The sequence below is a fragment of the Centruroides sculpturatus genome, unplaced genomic scaffold (assembly GCF_000671375.1).
Source record: "Centruroides sculpturatus isolate CEXI.00-Female unplaced genomic scaffold, Cexi_2.0 scaffold262, whole genome shotgun sequence".
Classification (NCBI taxonomy): domain Eukaryota; kingdom Metazoa; phylum Arthropoda; class Arachnida; order Scorpiones; family Buthidae; genus Centruroides; species Centruroides sculpturatus.
Genome location: NW_019384536.1, coordinates 764,676 through 786,242, shown reverse-complemented (window position 1 = coordinate 786,242; position 21,567 = coordinate 764,676). Strand labels below are relative to the sequence as shown.

Below are 21,567 nucleotides of genomic sequence, written 5' to 3'. Positions count from 1 at the left end.
GGGACAGACAACTTGTCTGAAATGCCTTACCATCATCATAATAAACCTGTGTCTATCGATTTCTGTGTGATTACTCCAACTACATCAATAGTGTGTGATATTTGTACTGTAATCATAATATCTCATCTGTGAAAATCCCAAAAATGTAAATCCAAAAAGTAGTGCTCATAGTCTTATATGCAATTAATTTAAATTTCTGATTATTTATTACTGTGAAATCTTCAGAATAACCCAAAATAATATTGAAAAAAACTGTTTTTTTAACACATCAATATTAATTCACATTTACAAATACAGTGGGTAACTGGTTAATGAACAGTTCGGATAGCGAACAAATCGGATAACGAACACTTTTGCGAAAGATTTTTATGATCGGACAACGAACACATGTTGGGATAACGAACACTTTACTGAATAAACATAAAAAGAAACGACGGAAAATAATGAATACCGATTGATTTTCCCTTGTCTTCAGGTAACAATTCTTAACCTTTTGGAGTGCGGGAGACATAACATCGACTCTCAACTCGATACTGATCAGATAGTATTCCTCCATATTTTGAAACTTACCCTTGTAATTCCAGCTTTTTGTTTACCTTTCTGACAAATAATTTTTATAGTCTTCGCAAGACTGTCAGACAGGTACTTGTTAAATTTTGCGTCGGGGTTTATTTACGAAAGGTGAAAGGATATTTGTTAACGTTTTAATACCAAATTTCGAATTTCATCTGGGCCTTGTATTTAAATAATTTTTTGTGGGCTAGTTGATTTCTGTTCTCTGAATTTGTGTAAGTGCTTTTCTGAACTTTTTATTTAAAAAAGAAACTGATAATATTATGATGCCTAAAAAGAGGAGTGTCAAGAACTGTGCTCACCATAGAAACCAAGTAAGAGATAATAGCCAAGGTAGAAAGTGAGCACAAGATGTCTGATTTTGCTAGGCAGTATGGCTTGAACAGGTCTACAGTAGGCACAATCTTAGCTATGATAGATATATAAGAAGTCTCAAGATGCTAATGGAGTAATGAAAATCACATCTGAGAAATAAAGAGCATTTTAGAGCTCATAATGGAACCTGAAACTGGTCTGACGACAGAAGAACTCCAAGAACTCTCAAATGAACAACACCAAGAAACTCAGTGAGATGTGTTTTCTTTTGAAAAAGAGGAAGACGAAAGAGTCAACATCTGCTACTAAAGATCTTTTAAAGAAGTGGAAGGATGTCAGATCATCCAAGCGGCATCCAAACCAGAATAAGGTTAATGGGGTTGAGGATCTCTACAATTATAATACTATTAATTACTTCCAAAAAATCCTGAAGAAAAGAGAAAAACAATCGACATTGGACAGATTCTTTAACCCCCACAAACGGAAAAAACATGACTAATAAAAATGCAAGACTGCATATATATGTATTTTTAGTATTACATGTAAATAAATGTAGTAAAAAAGTATATATTTTTTATTTTTTGGAGTCTCCAGAACGAATTAATCAAATTCCTATAAAAACCTATGGGAAATCAATAATCGGTTAACGAACAATTCAGATAACGAACAAAGTCTTGGAATGGATTATGTTCGTTAACCGATCACCCACTGTATTATCTGATTATTTAACATAAATATTTTTGTTAATATTAATTAAAACACATATTGAAACCATTATTAAATTTTTCTGTTTAAATTATTTAATTTTTTTTTAAATTAGGAATTTAAGTTATTCTTAAAGTGGAATTCCTAAAGTGTTAAGTTAAAGTCAAATCAGGATCCAAAAACTTGCAAACTGAAATTCTCTTCTATATCAAAATTTTTCATCATTAATATACCAAGATCAATCAAATAAAATAAAATTTATTATATTGAATATGCAAATCCACTATTAATTTCAATATTCTAAAATAATATAAAATTGATTTGAGATTTAACATATTTACCATGTACATATATACAATACATATTAAAAAAATTGTAGCTATTAAATACTTACATTGTATTTCCCATAACATTTCCCATATTCATATGAACACTTAACTTTGACAAATTTACAGCAAATAATACTAGTGTTTCCCATGTGCTTCCCAAACGATTTGTATGTAATGGGGTTGATGATTGCTGTGACGACTTACTTTCTTTAGAATCAGTAAATGAAACATTTGAACTTCCTAACTTACTAGTATTTTGATAATCTAAAACAAATTGTATATTATTAAAATGAATAAAGTTCTTTTATTCTAATTATTTTCAATTATAACAAAAAATAGAATGTACCAGAACTTTCTACAAAATTTGGTATGTTGCCTAAATTTAACCATAGATGATCTCTACTATGCTTTCTTCCTTCAGGAACAATTGTTGGGTGAGAAATATCACTTGCTGACACATCAGAAAGACAAGAACTAACTCCAAGATTAGAAATTTTTACATCACCCATTGACTGATCCATTGTTTGTGATGGCAACTGCAATTCTGACTTGATAGGTGTGGTCACCGAAATTGAGCTGTCTATAATTTGTGTAGTTCCTATGGATGTATGGGAAGAAGTAGATACACGAGGAGAACTGAAGGGAAAGCATTCTGCTCTGCTAGCACTTGGTGATAATGTTCCACTGCTACTACTTGTTTCTACTGAATCTTCTATTAAATAGAATCAAAAATATAATAATTTTATTTAATTTATTGCATTAAGTTTTTCTCAATTCAAGTTCAATTAAATGTTAATGTAGTAGTCAATATAAATTTAAGATTATCTATATTAAAAAACTCTTGGAAAATAAAAATAATCAGTTTATCATATCATTTGTATTCATACATTTTAGAATGCCTAACAGAATCCTACATCAGATTGTATTTAAAAAAAAAATAATAATGAAAAATTATAAATTGAATAAATAATTGATTTTGATATTGTAATACACTTCACTATATAAAAAAAAAAATTATTATTGTCATTTAGGATTAAGAAAATGGAAAATGTGATACACATTTAAAAATAACTAAAAAAAGTTTTACTCACTCATTTATTTAAATAGCAACATTTCTTACCTTGATCACTATACAGAGCACTTGTACTTTGATCTCCAAGAAACATTCGTCTTGCAATACTCCGTCGATACCAAGCTTTAGGAAATGCTAAGATTTCAGTAAGACGTCTCATGTCATACTTAAAGGAAGCTGATCCAATGTCACAGATAGCTTTGAAAAATAACAAATATAATAAATTGACAATGCTTAATAAGAACTACATCATTGTTTTGCTTTAATCTTTTGTTTAGTTATTTTTATATTCCCAGAAGTAATAGTAAAGTTTTACGTTCTTTAAAAGTTATTCGGTGTTAAGAAGTGTTAAATATTAATTAATTGTTAGTTGCAAATAATATTCAACTTTATTCAAAATATATCTGAAATCAAGAATGCATACTGAATGAAAAATATGAAAATACAAAATATTTAAAATTCTTAAATACTGTACATAATAGTAAGATATATTCATAGAGTTTGATAAACTGCATTTACCTGAAAATCTAATGACAGCTCCTCCAGAATCACCACTTCTGTTTGGTTTCTGAGATACATTTCCTTCTATATGACTTAAATTAATCTTTCTACTCCGAGAAATATTTACTTTTACGAATTCCACTTGCAAACTAAGGGAATCTTTTCGTTCACTAGTAGTGAGAGGTGACGTTTCTCGACTTTCTTTTCCTGAAATAAAATTTGAAATTTTAATATAATATTAATTTATATGAAAATAATAATGATTCTTATTACAGAAACATGAATAAATCTTCAAGAAACAAAAAAAAAAAATACCTAACTTAAAAGCAATATGTTATATTTATTAGTTTGAAAATAATACACTATTACTTACTAATTATGCTTTAATTAAATATTTAATATAAAATGTAATTTTATATTAAATATTGGCAATGTATTTAACAGTTTAAAATAGCATTTTCTGTAATTTATCTTAAGTAATCTCTCAGTTTGTACTTACTTAAAAAAATAATATATATACTTTATAATTCAATAATACTAAAACACAATATGTTACCTGATGCTCCAGCTTTTTTCCCTCCACCATAAGGATGAAAAATGTAAAGAGAAAAATCTGCCAAACAACCAGTCATGCTGAGCCCACCAACAGCAGTCTGATATACGGTTGATGAATCTACTGGTGGTCGAACATTACCATGTCTTCTGGGTGCAGGTGCTATGTTTACATATTATTATTATTATTATTACTCAATACAAAATTTCATAAAGAATGTACATTATTTCAATGAACAAACAGTAATATATAAATAAATAAATAAATTACACAACCAGAAACTTACTAATACAAATGATGTTGATTTATTTTTTTTAGATAAANCTATTTTTCGAACGTGAGCCTCTGCCTAACCCACGAATGCGGACCTTGTTAATCCGGGCGACGTCCGAGCCGGTATCATACTTAGATCTGGTTACTACCATGATTAATATCTCCACAGAATGTGGGTGTGTGGTCACTCTTAGCTTCATTTCTCCCCGTAGACCTTACTAGCATGGGTGTCCCTACCAGGAGCTTGTGCTCCAGCCTGCATTGCTCTCTGGTTCAGTAAAATTACTGGGCTCTCCCACCAGGACCAGATGGTGACCACGGGGGAGCCATATATGAAGTTTAGGAGGTACCATCTCATTTTGTTTTCATTTCATTTATTTAATACTTACATCTACAACAACATGAATTAGGAAAAAATTTGATGTTTGAAATGGTAACTCCTGAACAGTACAGTATAATGCCTTCCAAAAACACTTAGGAGGCAAAAAGTATATAACAGGATGGGTTATGTAAAAGTTTTATTTTTATAATTTTCTGTGGGGTATTACTTTTAGAAGATGTCCACATAATATTATGATAATTATTTTAAAGTACTACCTGCAGTTTAATATCAAACAGATGTTACATAATAGTTTTGTAAAAGCAAATAAGATTATCAAAATTATTTAGCATTATAACAATTTTATCATACCAATAATTTTTCGGCTGAAACTGATGATCTTCAATACAAGCAATCAATGTTATGTTATTTCCATCAGAATTTCCAAACACAGAACAGACACCCTGGCGATAATGATCTTGCATATAACGAATCCATGCGTCTTGAAGAGCCAAACGCCAAGGTTCTGAAACTTGATCTGGTTCCCAAGGTTGAAAATCAGTAGCTTCTTTTCGCAAGTGATCATATTTGAAAGATTGTTGTGAACGTGGATCATAAAACCTTCCACCCGATAAGGCATTAAATTCAGTAATAAGAGCCTAAAAAAATAAAGTTGTTATTAATGAAAAGTGATGTGAACATGAAATAATAATTAAAATAAAAAAAATACTACTACTACTATTACTATTATTATTTAATTATTTTGTTATTCTTGTTTCTTCTAATTCTATGTCACGACTTGGTGCATTTGTCGACACTTGGCAAATAATTTCATCATCCACTTTTAATTCATACAGATACACATTTCAGGCTTTCGCCCCTCTTCAGTCTGTTACATCGATAGGTTATGACTTGTGTATACAGTATCAGTCAGGCTCAAAAAACAAATAAATAAGCAAGTTCAATTAAAAAAACATAAAAAAGAGAAGACAAACAGTATATTTTAGCAAACGAAAATAGCAGAACTCCTAAGTTAAACATACAACTAAAAACACATAAGCCAGGCGAACAAATAAGACCCATTGTCGACTTCAAAAATTCAGTCGTGTATAATTTAGAAAAATACTTAAAACGAAAATTACAAAAGTACAATAATTCGGAATGCTCCATCAAACACGCAGACAAACTTATACATGACATGGATAATATAAAAATAAGCAAGAATTACAGACTTGCAAGCCTAGATATAATAAACATGTACCCTTCGATAACCTGGAATCTAATAGAAAGTACACTAAAAAAAATTGAAATAAAGGAAGAAGTAATGGATCTAATAGAATTCGTATACAGGAGCAATTATTTCGAAGTCAACAATAAGTTCTACACACAACAGACAGGCATAAGCATGAGATCAGTTATAGGCCCGAAGCTAGCAGAACTTGTTATGGTAGATATAGATCAAGCAATAAAAACATTTACAGGTGTGGCAACAGCTTTGGCAATAAACCCCAAAGTCGCCACAAGGGGGAACCCCTGAACTGAACAAACCTGACCTATGACATCACACATTCCTTGTTGGATTTGGACCTCTCCAGACGCGTGTAGTATCGTTCCATGTTTTAACCCGTACAGTCGTGCCATAATTCATATATAGAATAAATGTTAATCTTTTATTGTATGTGGCCCTGTTTGTAATGATTAATTTCACACGAACTGGTGACCACAAACTGGTGAGCTGAACGTGATACATGTTTTATGGTGCCTCTACCCGACGAAGGACTCTATCGTGCGACATGAAAATTCCATCCATTCGCATTGGATACAACGTTGGACTTTCATCCTTTTTTGGAACTGCCAACTTATACAACTAGACCTTCGAAACGTGTAACCACGGACAATTTTTCGTAGACGGTCGATTTTTTTCAACGAAAAGGTATAGTACACCACGTGCTACCCTTCTTTGTTCTCGCGCCACGTGCCATCCTTTGTTTCCTCGCCACGTGCCTTTACGTGCCATCGTTCTTCGTCCTTTCCCCACGTGCTGAACTGCGCGCACAATGCATCATTTAAGGATAACTACCTCGCACAGCCACATCTACGCAAAAAAAATTCATCATGGCTGAGTCTCCTGGTTGTTGGTAGAACCGACCTACAACTGTCACTAACATCACCTCTGTGACTAATGATTCTCCCTACCACCGTATCATGGCCGAGTTCACTACTATCACAAATCCATCGATAATCCCCGAAACCAAGAAAACGCCAACCACCTTTCATCACATCGAGACTAAAGGACCACCTGTCTTCTCAAAACCCAGACGGTTACTACCACATACGCTCCGAGCAGCACAGGAAGAATTTCGGTTCTTAATGTCCCAAGGCATCATCAGACCATCCAAAAGCCCCTGGGCCAGCCCACTACACATGGTCAAGAAGGCAAATGGCCAGTGGCGACCATGCGGCGACTATCGTCGTCTCAACGCTGTAACAGTCCCTGACCGCTACCCTGTTCCTCATATACAGGACTGTACTCAACTCCTAGAAGGCAAAACCATTTTTTCCACCCTGGATCTAACCCGCGCCTATCATCAAATACCGGTCTTCCCCGAGGACATTCCAAAAACAGCCATAACAACCCCGTTTGGCTTGTTCGAATACGTCTATATGCCTTTCGGCCTGGAGGCGGCGCTAGTACTTCAAAGTTATAGGATGTGGACAACTTCAGCTCTTACATTTTTTATGTTATTTTGTATGCATCTTATTATTTTATACTAGTGTTATACATTTGCTGAATCCGTTTTGCATCTGGAACAAGAGTCCGTCGAAATTTTTCAAATTGGATACTCTGTTAAGAAGTTATGCCATTTTGAAAATTTGGATTCTACGAATTCGGTTTACCGGACTTAGTTGACCGATCATCCAGATCATGGTACGCTATTTTATTAGCACTATGTATGTGAGTAAAACTTTAAAATTTAATTGTTCTGGACTTAATATTTGTGGAATTATCGACTATTTCCGGTCTAAATTCGAACTCAGTTAGCTTTCTTCCGGTGGGCCATTTTCACAAAATACTCAGGCAGTTCTCTTAAGACCCTAAACGTAACCTGCTCAGAAAATTTCGTTATCATCGGACTAATAGTTTTTAAATTACGGCAATTCTTAGATTTCATCAAATTCAACATCCTGTTAAAGGTCATTGACCTCAACTTCTATAAGCTTCTAGAACATTAACCGGAAGTTAGGTTCTTCTCGCTTTCTAATAAAATTTATACTATTTTACTTAAAATGGAATCTATAATGCAGAAATTTCGTGAAACTACTAATGGTATTATGGACGAAATTAGGCAATATTCTCGCCGATTTCCGAACGCTAAATTTGGAGCTGATTGCCACTTATCATTTATCTTAACACAATTCTCGAGATAAGTCAAACTTGCTGAGGTAACCCTTCACAGTAACAATGTAATTAATGAAACATTATCTAGATTAGTAACAAAGGAAGATTTATTAAGATTTACAGAAACTCAAAATAAAGAAACTAGCAAAATTATTAAGGATATTCAATATACCATGCTTACCAATAGGGGAAACATATCAGATGATTTTAGTGGAGGCAATGACTCGTCCTTAGAGTTATAGGGATGTTCTAAAGAAAGGATTAAAACCAATTCTTAATGTAAGTGAGCCGCCTCCGCCAAAATACACAGTACTAGTTTATAGCAATAAGAAAGAGGCTACTTGTGAGGAGACAAAAAAGCAATTAACAGACAATCTGAATCCTGGAGTGTTAGGTATAGGAGTACAAAATGTTAGAAAAATAGGAAATGGAGGTATCGCTGTGGATTTACAACACAAAAATGAAGTCAAATATTTTAAAGAGAATGCAGAAAAAATTCCTAATCTAAGTGCAAAATTACCTAAAAAAAGATTACCTCTGATAAAAATAGCATCAGTACCTAAATGTGTAGCTAAAGAAGATCTAATCTTGCAAATTTTTGAGCAGAATGCATATCTATTAGATACTTTTACTGATAGAATCTTTGCTGAACAGGTACACATTAAGTTCTCATTAAATGAGAAGAATACTGAAAATGTCTCCTGGGTACTGGAAGTAACTCCAGAGATCAGACAAAAGATGATAAAAGCTGGGAAAATTTATCTACAATGGTCTTCATGTCGTGTTTATGACTACATTCCAGTAATACAGTGTTACAGATGTCTATCTTTCCATAACTTTGCTAAACGTTGCCCTGAAAAAGAAAATATATGTAGTCACTGTAACGAGAAGCATCTATTTAAGTGTTGTCCAAATAAGCAGAATCCACCCAAGTGTATTAATTGCTCCCGAGGAAATTTAGACAATAACGATCATAACACCATGGATAAAAATTGTCCAGTTTATATTAAAGAGAAAGCTAGACTTCAACAGATGACTTTATGCAGTTGATATATATTCGTGATAACTACATTGTTGATATACTTTCGTATTGACTGCATTATCTCCTACTATGTTTAGCACTTCTCTCTTTAAATGTGAATTCTCTGTTTGATAATTGATTGTCGTTAATGCTTCATATGTAGCTAAAATATTTAACACGTATAACGCCATGCGACGCGCACGCCGTCGTAATGGAAATTCCCGTACAGCGCCATACGACCGCCGGTAGACGTAAACAATGTGTTTTACTCAAGGTTAAATTTTACTGGCGNATATTTGATTATATTTATTTTATTGTTAATATTTCCATTATATACTCATGTAATCTGTCTTAATTATTTCTGTATATTATGTTTATTTATTGCATATAATTTTACTCTGTATTCTATGTTATACAATGCATTGAATTATCGTTATATATCTTGTATATTTAATATCTTCCTGGTAATGCTAATTGCGGGGCCAGGAAATGTGTATTAACACGTTGAATAAAATGAATGAAATGAAAAAATTAATAAAAAATCTCTTACTTGGTTTCTACGGTGAACACAGTTCTTGCTTGACACTACTCTTTTTAGGCTACATAATATTATCAGTTTCTTTTTTAAATAAAAAGTTCAGAAAAGCACAAAAATTCAGAGAACAGAAATCAACTAGCCCACAAAAAATTATTTGAATGCAAGGCCCGGATGAAATTCGAAATTTGATATTAAAACGTTAACGAATATCCGATGGGACAGTTAAACTTTCACCTTTCGTAAATAAACCCCGACGCAAAACTTAACAAGTGCCCATCCAACAGTCTCGAGAAGACTATAAAAAATTATTTGTCAGAAAGGTAAACAAAAAGCTGGAATTACAAGGGAGTGTTTCAAAATTCGGAGGAATACTATCCGATCGGTATCGGGTTGAGTGTCGATGTTGATGTCTCCCGCGATCCGAAAGGTTTTAAATTGTTGCCTGAAGACAAGGGAAAATCAATCGGTGTTCGTTATTTTACGTCGCTTTTTTTTATGTTTGTTCAGTAAAAAGTTCGTTGTCCGATCATAAAAATCTTCCGCGAAAGTGTTCATTATCCGATTTGTTCGTTAACCAATCACCCACTGTATATTCTTCAGCAGCATTAATCTGCTGTTTCCAAAAAATAACCATTAAAATGTTCCATTTTTTATTTCTTTACAATCAAATAGCTTTTTTCCAATGCCGGACATTTTACACATTACACCGGCGTATTTTTAAGCTGAAAAAATCTCGAAAACTAGAGGTTGCCTTATAGGACGGGTATAAAATGCGAATCTTTACCATAGAATTGCAAACAAGACGATAAGCGCTCAACATATAAGGGTGTGACTATGCAGTCGCGAACGAGCGAGAATATGTGACGAGAAGAGGTGATAACATTTCTCGCTCTGGTTAAGTGAAGTACGACCACACCGAAGTGAGCGAATGGAAGAAAGTGAAGATGACGATGTCGCATATTCGCTTTGAACTCGTCATAGAGAAGCGTGAATGGAAGTAAAAATCACTGTATGGAACTCTATGGAAGTAAAAATCAAAATAGTTTGACGCTTACTACTAGCAAAGAGAAAACTTTTGCTATTAAGATTACTTTGTAATTAACACAAAAAGAAACGAATACTGTATATGGTGTTCCTCCTCTCTGGAAACAGCGAAAGGAAAAAGGTTAGTTCACATTAAGCAAATAGCGAAAGCAAATGAGAAAAGCGGAAAGGGATTTTTATTTGCTTAGCGAAATTGTCCCACACAATCAAAAGTGAAAAGCGATTGCAAATTTTAAGCAGCCAATCATTTTGCCAAAATTTTAAGCAGCCTGACGCTATCGTCCTATTAGAGGAAAGCGAGACAATGCCACGGCCGCATTGGGTCGGAAGGCACACAAAATTGGCCTCGGGATAAACGCCGTGAAGACGAAAATATACATGTATGTAACACTGCCCAAACGCGGGAAGTAATTGTCGGAGACAACGATTGGAGTGGAGAGAGTTATCTACTTGGGTAGTGCTATTTCCCAAAATGGTGACACGGAAAGAGACCACATCAGAAAGCGAACAGTCTTCTGCTGGATGAACAAGATCTGGTCCTCACCATCCATCTCATTGAGAATCAAATTCCTCCTGTTCACCGTCATTATGATTCCGATAACTGTTAATGCTAGAGTCCTGGAAGACATCGGAAAACATCAATAAAAGGCTCGATGTCTTCCAGCAGAAATGCTTATGACGATATTTAGATCATATCACCAATGAAGAGGTTCTCCAAAGGAGTGGGATATGCAAACTTCATAACATTGTCGCCCGTAGAAGAGTCCTACTGGTCGGCCACATTTTTCGTATGGAGAACAATAGGATCCCTAAGACAGACATGAAATGGGTTCCCCTGGTGCCAAACCGGGGAGTTCTACGCCAAGTGTCCTCGTGGTCACGAGGACACTTGGCGTAGAACTTTTCTTCAAGATTTGAAGATGCTCAATATGATTTGGAAGGAAGCTGAAGCCTTCGCTCATGATCGAAATTTATGGAAGATAATTGCTGCCCGGTATGCCACCTAGCATTGGAGGAACTACTACTACTAATCATTTGCAAGCAGGAGAAAACAAAATGCTAACTAAAAACAAAATGCTGCTTCCAATATTCTGCTGTTAATTAACTACAGTACTTTTTATTTATTTATTGAAAAAAAGATACGTTAAAAAGAAAACGATGCTGGGTGAGAGTAATATTAAAAAACCGTGAATTACAATATATAATCTATTGCGTGAGAAAGCTTGTGTAGCCATTTTGAAAACAACAAGAACCACGTGACAAAAACAACAATAATATTCGTATTCCCTAGCGGGAATACGATTGTTGTTGTTGGCGAAATTTTTTCGCTAGCGAAAAAGCTCGACAGTTCCGAACTTTGAAGCGATTCACGAAATGGTAAAATTCGCCAGAAACGATGTCATGTCTGACATGTTATTCACTCCGTTTTTCGTTTTCGGCAGCGAATCGCGCTCAGTATAGACTAAGCTTAAAGGACTCAGTGGCGTAGCGTGGGTTATTTAGGTATCTCAATTTAAAAGACTAAATCAGTTTCGACACAGAATAAGTACAGTGGTACCTCAGGTTACGAACGCCCCAGCATACGAAATTTTCAGGATACGACATGAAATTCGAACATATTTTTTGCTCCACGATACGAACAAAAACTCACCATACGACGTTACATTAGTTCGCATTTTTCATTTGTTTTTCTTACTACAGTTATTTTTTTAAATGTATAACTTGGCTTTAATTTGAGTATGTTTTTCGCGTCGGAACGAATTATTAAGTTTTACATGTAATCGTATGGGAAAAGATGATCCACCTTACGACATTTTCATGATACGATCTCAGTTTCGGAACGGATTAATTTCGTATCCTGAGGTACCACTGTAATGAAAAATTCTGTGCTAATGTTGCCACTTTTTTAAAATCGCTGACCCGGACGGCAAATGAGGTTTGTTCGAACAGAAATTCCTGACGCATGCGTATGTAATTTTGCAATGCGAAAAATAATGTACAGTGCATGCCGGTTCTAAATCAGTTACAGTTAGCGACTACGGAGACTTGGGTGGGAGTAACGTAAGTAACTTAGATGACCTAGCTCTATTGGATATTGGACGTGTATATGAATACGAATGAATCGTACAACCAAGAAAAGAAAATATAAAAAATAAAAAAAAGGTCGACAGGTCGCGCACGATATCCCCGGGTAAATCGACTCGCCCGGGCGGCGAGTCGATTCCTGGACTGTCCGGATGGTAACACTATTCCGTGCTCATTTCAATCGGTCCGAATCGTAGGTGCGACGGAAATATGAAATAAAATGGTTCAAATTTTTACAAGATATTATTATTATTTATTGTCAAATTTTGCTGCCTCCTAAAAAGTAGTTTTGCCGCCCGGGGCGGGCCGCCCCCACTATGCTACGCCACTGAAAAGACTTACATAAATTCTTTTTTCTCCACAAATTAAATAGACTGTATATCTATAGTTGAAAAATATTTTTATATATACACAGTAGCGTAGCGTAGTGTGGGCGGCAGGGGCGGCCCGCCCCGGCGACATTTTTTAGGGGGCGGCAAAATTTCACAATAAATAATAATAATATCTTGTAAAAATTTGAGCCATTTCATTTCATATTTTTGTCGCACCTACGATTCGGACTGATTGAAATGAGCACGGGGTTGAAATAGTGTGAAATAATAGTGTGAAATAATGAAATAGTGTTACCATCCGGGAATCGACTCGCCGTCCGGGTGAAGTATTAATTTTACCCGGGGATATGCATATACACCTCCAATATCCAATAAATAAAGTCTCCCTAGTCTCTAACAGTATCTTATTTAGAACCGGCATGCACTGCACATTATTCTTCGCATTGCAAAATTACATACGCATGCGTCAGGAATCTGTTCGAACAAACCTCACCTGCCCTCCGGGTCAGCGATTTTAAAAAGGTGGCAACACTAGCACGGATTTTTCATTACTTATTCTGTGACGAAACTGAATTTTAGTCTTTTAAATTGAGATACCTAAATAAGGGGGCGGCGAAATTTTCCTCCGTCCCCGGCGGCTGACACCCACGCTACGCCACTGTATATACAGTAGATAAAAGATATGAGAAGCCATCTTTACTCTCACAAACCTAGAACACTCGGTAATACTCCCAAACGTAAATTATAGAACACGTGACCACACTTCTGGGTAGTAGCGCTCTCTGAGAAAATTAATCGAAAAACAAATTACTGTATACAATGAAAATTCAGGGTATTGCATATACTTCCATGGAGATCTGATTCAATTTTGAAACAGCGCATACGTTTACATAATTTTATTATTAAAAAAGAAAATGCAATGTGTAAAGAAAATATAAAGTATTACCCAATAAACTTAATGTAATATTGTAAATATAGAGAAAATAGTGTTTATTGGGCAATGGAGAATTGGAGTAGGCAATAATTCTTGTTTATATTCTGAACTAAATCGTCAGTATAAATAAGTGATTTTCAACCTGGTGCCGCGAAATACAGTGCTGAGCAGGCCATAATGCTTCTTAAATGTGTTACTAAATGTATGGAAAACGCTCTAATTACACTGATAAAGTAGAAATGCCAAAAGAAAAGATTTCCACGTTGGAGGTACCACTATTATCAGGTTGTAAATGTAAAATTTAGACATTTTGAAAAAAAAAAAACTTTATTGGCAATTAGCTCAACAACGATACAGTTCAGTCTGATAGGTAATCATCGTCAATATCAATTACATTTCGCCACTTTAGCAAAAAACTTTCGAGTCTATGAGCATAGAATGACTGTAGTTATCTTTCGAGCATCGGTGGGGGTATTGTCATTGAACTATATTGGCAATAGGTTCTGCAGGGCGCGAAATGGGTGGTAGTTGGTGTCAAGGCTAGGCTATAAGGTGAATGAAGCCTCTGTGGCAGAACTTCCAAGCCCAGACTGGGAAGTTATGCCACAGAGAGCAAAGATGACCTTACTTTCTCCAAGATCTTCTCTATTCGTCTTTGCTCTGTTCTAGCGCATTGTCGTGGTGCATCGGACTTTCAATATTTTGTTGAAGTTCTTGGATCTTGGTATTCAAACGATCCAGTTGTTCGCAGGAGAGCTCTTTCGTGACAGTGATGTTGGTTGGAGAAAGCTCTATCATTGACGCTAAACACAGATCATCGCCTTCTTTTGCACTAACGGCCCTCTGACATTTGTTCACCCATGATAAGATTGTAATCATTCTGACCACTTTTAAAATAATAGAGAAATAGCAACAGTGTGTTTTCAAAGTTTCATATTGTCAGACATTGCTGATGCATCTATTTTCAATCATATTGACGGGAGCTGTAAATTGAAACTGAAACGAGCATCGTAGCTTCTCCGAGTCAAAATGTATACTAAACGGAAAGTATGTGACGCGGCGAAACGACCTCAAAATGGCGGCGCTCCCCCCTCCGTCGCGCGCGCTGCGCCACAGTCCCCACTCAACGTAATGAATTCTTTGATCCTTTAACTATCGAGTGGTGTAATTAAATTTTGGATGTAGATGATAGATATGTAGCTGCAATGCCAAACTGTATCCCCCGATTTTGTTATCAGTTTTCTGAATTGCCTCCCACTACGAAAACAAATTTAAAGACGTATTCATGTCAAAACACTGGCATAGTTGAAATTTAGATAAAATTTCACGATAGTTTACTTTTCCATAAAACAACTGATTTAATTCCAATGGCACGTTAACTACTGCTGTTTGGCCCTTTTCGTGCTCTGAGCAGTAGAGGGCCTAAAACCTCAAATAAAATACTACATTGAATTACAAGTTTCGTAACTTTAATATGGCTTTGAGCATTGATATTTTCAATATAAAATGCTTCGTTACACTAACGTTGTGACTGTTCAAATCTTACATTATAAAATAAGGTTTAACGGTAGCTAATAAGATGTAGGAAAACGTTTACATCATTTTATCAAACATGAAGACTAACAAGAAAGAATTTCGATTTTCTATCACTGAAAGACTGACATATCATTCTCAAACTGTTCTAATGAAGAAAATTAATTATGCAGGCATAATTCATTATTTGACATATCCCCATGGAAGGTGCTTTCTATATTATTTCAAAATATCGCCACAAACTTCGTTCGATCATCGCCCGCTTGATGGCTATCGTTTCCCGTCATTGACTCTACGTCATATCCTCCGATGGAAAAACGAGTTTATTGTTCGACGCCTCTCGAATTCAAGAAGTTTGATTTTTCGGGCAGTGATCGCCAATGCTCATGCGCATTTCAAAATTTGCCAGAAAGGATCATGAGCCGTAGGGTATAAAAATAAGGCGCCGTTTGTGCTTCATGTTTTGGCCATGTCTTTGCTACACTGTGATTACGAAACAGCTGTTTGATAATTTTCATAGAAGCAAGCATATAAATTATTTCATTGAAATTTATAAATCTATCGGGGTCCAGATTTCGTTTACTAAATTTCTGATAGACAATGGAAGCAGCTGAATCTAACATCAGCTTTGGCTACTTCCATTCTCTGATGCAAGTCGTAGGTGGTCATTTTATAAAAACTACCAAGCAATAGTTTGCAGAGGATAGACGAAATGTATCATTGCTTCTGTGGAACTACATTACGAGTGATATCACAAGAGGAGAATTTGCCAGATCGTCGGCGCAAAGCAGTCACGAGACCATAAAATTGTCTCTGACGTCACGTCTACAGCGACACCATTGCCTAGTGCATGGGTGGCGGCACGCGTGCCCAAAGTGGCACGTAACGAATCATGATTTCGATTTATCATCTGGGTTTTTAAATCACTCTTTCGGTTTATCACCCGATCCTTCTTTTCCAATCAGCTTTTTTACATTTATTTTAAATCACATTCGTTTAATTTACTTGAATATCGTTATTTAAAGTCTAAAACTTTGGCACGCACAAACATCGTTGTAGCCAAGTATGCTTACTATATGGCGCGCGGTCTCAAAAAGGTTCGCCATCCCTGGCCTAGTGATCTTAAAGCAAATGTTAGAATATAGTCATATAAAATGGGAGAAAATGTAGAAATAAAATTTTAAGTATATTTGAATTATTAATATTAAATAAGACTAAAATTAAACTTCACTAATATCTTATGTAATTTTTAGTACTAAATTTTAACTTTTGGGTTGCCCGAGTAGATGTAACAAGTTTAATCGCGGGTCCGCGCTTGACTAACGGGCTGACCACGTGGAAGTTCTCGGGGTTTCTTCACAATGTATTGATATATCTAAATAGAAAATAGTTTACCCATAGAAAATCCGGGAGGCGTTCTCTGTGGCAGACTACCCACACGTTGCGTTATATTCCATCAATCCAATCCACCTTTCGATTTATCCTTATCAATTTCGATCTTTCCTTATTTTTGATCATCCAAACTTAGCACTAGAGCATTGTTATTTATGAAAATCAGTGGTTCGGTCAGATACTTATTAGGATGTCAAATACTGTTGAGCAAGGAATCTATGAGACGTGCCCAAAGTAACACGTCGGAAGAAATCTGATAATCACTCTTATATTTAAAGTATATACTGTATATTACGTGACACGTGGACTAAAGGTTCTCCATTCCCACTAGTGTTTCTAAAGATTCGGACCATCTTTTGGACCAGAACCTCGTCCATTTATCTTTATTCACCATACTAAAGGCATTGTTTTTTTATGCTCAAAATTCACATTATTGGTAGCTTGGTAATTTTTGTTTCATTCTGAACAGATTGAAGCTTGGGTCATTTTATTTACGTAGACTAGTATCTGATTTGTTTGTTGCAATCGCTAATTGATCAACATTGTTACGAAATATATAGCTTAGTTTTGACACGAATTTATCCAAGTCATACTTAATTTGATCCTATTAAACCTACAAACATACCTCGAGACTAAGTTGTCTGTGCTATGAAAATATTAGCAAAAATGAGGGCGTATTAGTGATTTTAAGTATAGCTGTTTACTAAGAAAAACCGGGAAACTTTATGTGGCCAGCACGTAAACAACGCGCGAACTTTCAAGATCAACTAGTAGTTTTATCTACTCAACCACTGGTGGGAGTCATACACATCCTCTTTAAAAACGTGATTCTGCTTTTATTTCAAGAAAGCAAAGTAATTGCGCGTTTCCCCTTTTCTAAAATTTTAAACGTAGGAAAGAAAAATATGAATTTAGTTACCATTACAGCGATAGTGAAATTTACGATTACGATAGGTCGAAGGTATTTCTAAATATCCAAATTTATTCTTAATCATCGTTGAATATTTGTAGTAGGTTAAATCAGATACTTGAACTTGTATAAAATGGCACCAAGTAAACCAAATATAATTTTGTTTGATCATTTCCGAATCAAAACGAAAATTGCTACAAAAGTTGTAATATTTTATAAAGTTCTTAATTTCACTGTAAAAGTATACCATTAGAACTTCAGAATAAAATTAAAAAATGTAAGTACGAAAATTCATTTGACTTGTCCAAAACTGAACAGCAGACATTTTTAGATATTAATTCACAAATTCGGATTTTTTAATTAAAAAACAGATCAATTACTTTGGTTAGTAGTTATTTGAAAAACGAATTCAACAGTGCTTATGTTGTTGTACATCATAAGAACTGTTGCATATTAGTCATTAATTAAACAACTCAATGAAAGCAAACTGAGCAAAGTAATTTCATTTATTTTCTGGGCATTCAAATAACTACAGATTCTAACTTGGTCCTCCTAACCTGGAATGTTCCTCATGGAATTAGCAGTTAAACTGACTAAATTCTTTTATTCACAATATTACATGTCCAGGAAATACATTACTACTACATCCAGGAATAAATGAATTGCTGATTAAATACAGAACCGTATTCTCAAAAGATAAAATTTTTGATTTCATCATACAATACTAATACAAAAGCACCACCAGTGCCTCTAAGAACATTAGAAAAGGCACCCTTGAAGAAAGCTCTTCCACCTTCACTCTTATATATCTTTCCCCAGCAGTCAATTGTGTTTTTGTACATTCTATCAGCCTTGGCTCTTCCACTTTGCATCATCATACGTCTACGTACTGTATCAAATGGATAGGAAATAATGCCAGCAACAGTTGTAACAGTCTGAGCAATCATCCAAGAAATAACAATAGGGGTCTTCTTTGGATCTGGTAGCATTCCCTTAGCGGTATCAAAGAAGCCAAAATAAGCAGCTCTATAAATAATAATACCCTGAACAGAAACATTAAATCCTCTATACAAGCCAGCAAGGCCATCATGCTTGAAGATTTTTACTAGACAGTTACCCAAACCTCTGAATTCACGCTCTGCACCCGCTTTTCCGATGTCTGCAGCAAGTCGAGTTCTTGCAAAGTCAAGGGGATATACGAAACAGAGGGATGTAGCACCGGCTGCTCCACCAGATGCCAANGTGATATTAAAAATGCATTTAGAGAAGTCTATGGTTTTTACTGGCTTATTGAATAAATGATGAGAATGAACCATAGACCAGGGGTGGCCAACAGTTTTTGCCCCCGGGCCGGATTGGAAAGAAAACTTTCCACGGGGCGAACCAGAGGTTGCCCTAGGAAGATTTTGAGGTGGTGCAAGATCTCATTGTGGTGTCACCCCGTAGAGACTGAATTGTAGACAGAGATTACAGATACATTTCTCACATTATCATGCTTTATCACGATTTGTAATGGAGGGTTAACTCTAAACGCACGGTGAGTTGTTGACCTTTTTTAAGGCGTCAGAATCTTTCATCGAGATATTCAGACTTGACTAGCTAATAATGAAAGATTGATCGCGGCCCATATAAATTCATTAGACGGGCCATGCCTGCCCTAGACCATCACTGACGCACAGTTGACTGATTGCCCCTGGCTGTAGGCTTCTTACAGAATCACAGCTTCCCTATCATCAAATGTCACGGCATATGTTTTTAAATGTTTTTTAACAGTAATTAGGTCATGTCATTACTAACTGCAAGAATAATCATCAGAAAATACGGGAACCTATTTGCAGTCAAATTGAAAAAAAGGTCATTGTTATTTCAAAGAATACTTGGAAATTTCTTAAATGATCATGGATAGGACGGGAACTGACGTTAAAATCAGTATAGGAGTTAATTTTCTTCAAACTTTAATATGGTGTTGTGGACAGAAAGATGTGATTACGTTCTGATAAAAATTTTTCCAGGCCTAAATTTTTATAATGAATCAATTTTTAGTTAATTTTAATTATCATTATGAACATTTATGTAAATGGTAATTTATATACAGTATAATTTAAAAACAATTGTAAAATATTTTGCACTCTAAAATAATTCATACAATGTACAGTAGGTGAACATAATCCGTTCCAAGACTTTGTTCGTTATCCAATTATTAATTGACCTTAGGTTTTTATGGAAATTTGATTAATTCGTTCCAGAGACTCCAAAAATAAAAAATATACTTTTTTACTGCGTTTATTTATATGTAATAGTAAATATATATATATAGTCTTGCATTTTTATTAGTCATATTTTTTCCGTTTGTGGGGTTAAAGAATCTGTACAATGTTGATTGCTTTTCTCTTTTCTTCAGGATTTTTCGGAAGTAATTAATAGTATTGTAATTGTAGAGATCCCTTCAAAACATCTTTAGTAACGGATGTCCACATTGGTCCTCTTTCGTCTTCCTCTTTTTCAAAAGAAAACACATCTCGCTGAATTTCATGGTATTCATTTGAGAGTTCTTGGAGTTCTTCCGTCGTCAGATCAGTTTCAGGTTCCATTATGAGCTCTAAAATTTTCTTTATTTCTTTCATAGCGAAGATTGTGCCTACTGTAGACCTGTTCAAGCCATACTGCCTAGCAACATCAGACATCTTGTGCCCATTTTCTACCTTGGCTATTATCTCTTACTTGGATAAGATTCTAGAACATTAACCGGAAGTTGGGTTTTTCTCGCTTTCTAATAAAATTTATACTATTTTACTTAAAATGGAATCTATAATGCAGAAGTTTCGTGAAACTACTAATGGTATTATGGACGAAATTAGGCAATATTCTCGCCGATTTCCGAACGCTAAATTTGGAGCTGATTGCCACTTATCATTTATCTTAACACAATTCTCGAGATTAGTCGAACTTGCTGAGGTAACCCTTCACTGTACAACAATAACAATGTAATTAATGAAACATTATCAGGATTAGTAACAAAGGAAGATTTATTAAGATTTACAGAAACTCAAAATAAAGAAACTAGCAAAATTATGAAGGATATTCAATATACCATGCTTACCAATAGGGAAAACATATCAGATGATTTTAGTGGAGGCAACGACTCTTGTCCTTCGAGTTATAGGGATGTTCTAAAGAAAGGATTAAAACCAACTCTTAATGTAAGTGAGCCGCCTCCGCCAAAATACACAGTACTTGTTTATAGCAATAAGAAAGAGGCTACTTGTGAGGAGACAAAAAAGCAATTAACAGACAATCTGAATCCTGGAGTGTTAGGTATAGGAGTACGAAATGTTAGAAAAATAGGAAATGGAGGTATCGCTGTGGATTTACAACACAAAAATGAAGTCAAATATTTTAAAGAGAATGCAGAAAAAATTCCTAATCTAAGTGCAAAATTACCTAAAAAAAGATTACCTCTGATAAAAATAGCATCAGTACCTAAATGTGTAGCTAAAGAAGATCTAATCTTACAAATTTTTGAGCAGAATGCATATCTATTAGATACTTTTACTGATAGAATCTTTGCTGAACAGGTACACATTAAGTTCTCATTAAATGAGAAGAATACTGAAAATGTCTCCTGGGTACTGGAAGTAACTCCAGAGATCAGACAAAAGATGATAAAAGCTGGGAAAATTTATCTACAATGGTCTTCATGTCGTGTTTATGACTACATTCCAGTAATACAGTGTTACA

General features: G+C 34.9%; 2 protein-coding genes across 2 annotated transcripts; both read right to left on the bottom strand.

Annotated features, from left to right (window-relative positions):
- Window positions 1-1,974: 1,974 nt before the first annotated feature.
- LOC111623258 (uncharacterized protein KIAA1109-like) lies at window positions 1,975-21,027 on the bottom strand. Its single transcript, XM_023365782.1, has 6 exons — window positions 20,930-21,027; window positions 4,052-4,210; window positions 3,514-3,702; window positions 3,043-3,192; window positions 2,269-2,634; window positions 1,975-2,186 (listed from the first exon to the last, which is right to left on the bottom strand). The coding sequence occupies exons 2-6, from the start codon at window positions 4,125-4,127 to the stop codon at window positions 1,984-1,986; spliced, it is 984 nt and encodes a 327-aa protein (XP_023221550.1). The 5' UTR covers window positions 4,128-4,210; window positions 20,930-21,027; the 3' UTR covers window positions 1,975-1,983.
- Window positions 4,943-6,281, bottom strand: LOC111623265 (F-actin-capping protein subunit alpha-like). Its single transcript, XM_023365789.1, has 2 exons — window positions 6,189-6,281; window positions 4,943-5,299 (listed from the first exon to the last, which is right to left on the bottom strand). The coding sequence occupies exons 1-2, from the start codon at window positions 6,279-6,281 to the stop codon at window positions 4,943-4,945; spliced, it is 450 nt and encodes a 149-aa protein (XP_023221557.1).
- Window positions 21,028-21,567: the final 540 nt, after the last annotated feature.

Bases quoted from the DNA above. Each gene is read 5' to 3' on its own strand.
- LOC111623258 (XM_023365782.1), bottom strand. From the start codon at position 4,127: ATGACTGGTTGTTTGGCAGATTTTTCTCTTTACATTTTTCATCCTTAT. The intron at 2,635-3,042 runs GTAAGAAATGTT...TCTATTTAATAG, and splicing joins TGCTCTGTATAGTGATCAAG to AAGATTCAGTAGAAACAAGT. The intron at 2,187-2,268 runs GTACATTCTATT...AATTTGTTTTAG, and splicing joins AAATTTTGTAGAAAGTTCTG to ATTATCAAAATACTAGTAAG.
- LOC111623265 (XM_023365789.1), bottom strand. From the start codon at position 6,281: ATGGCACGACTGTACGGGTTAAAACATGGAACGATACTACACGCGTCT. The intron at 5,300-6,188 runs GTTTGTTCAGTT...TTATTTTTTTAG, and splicing joins TGTGTGATGTCATAGGTCAG to GCTCTTATTACTGAATTTAA.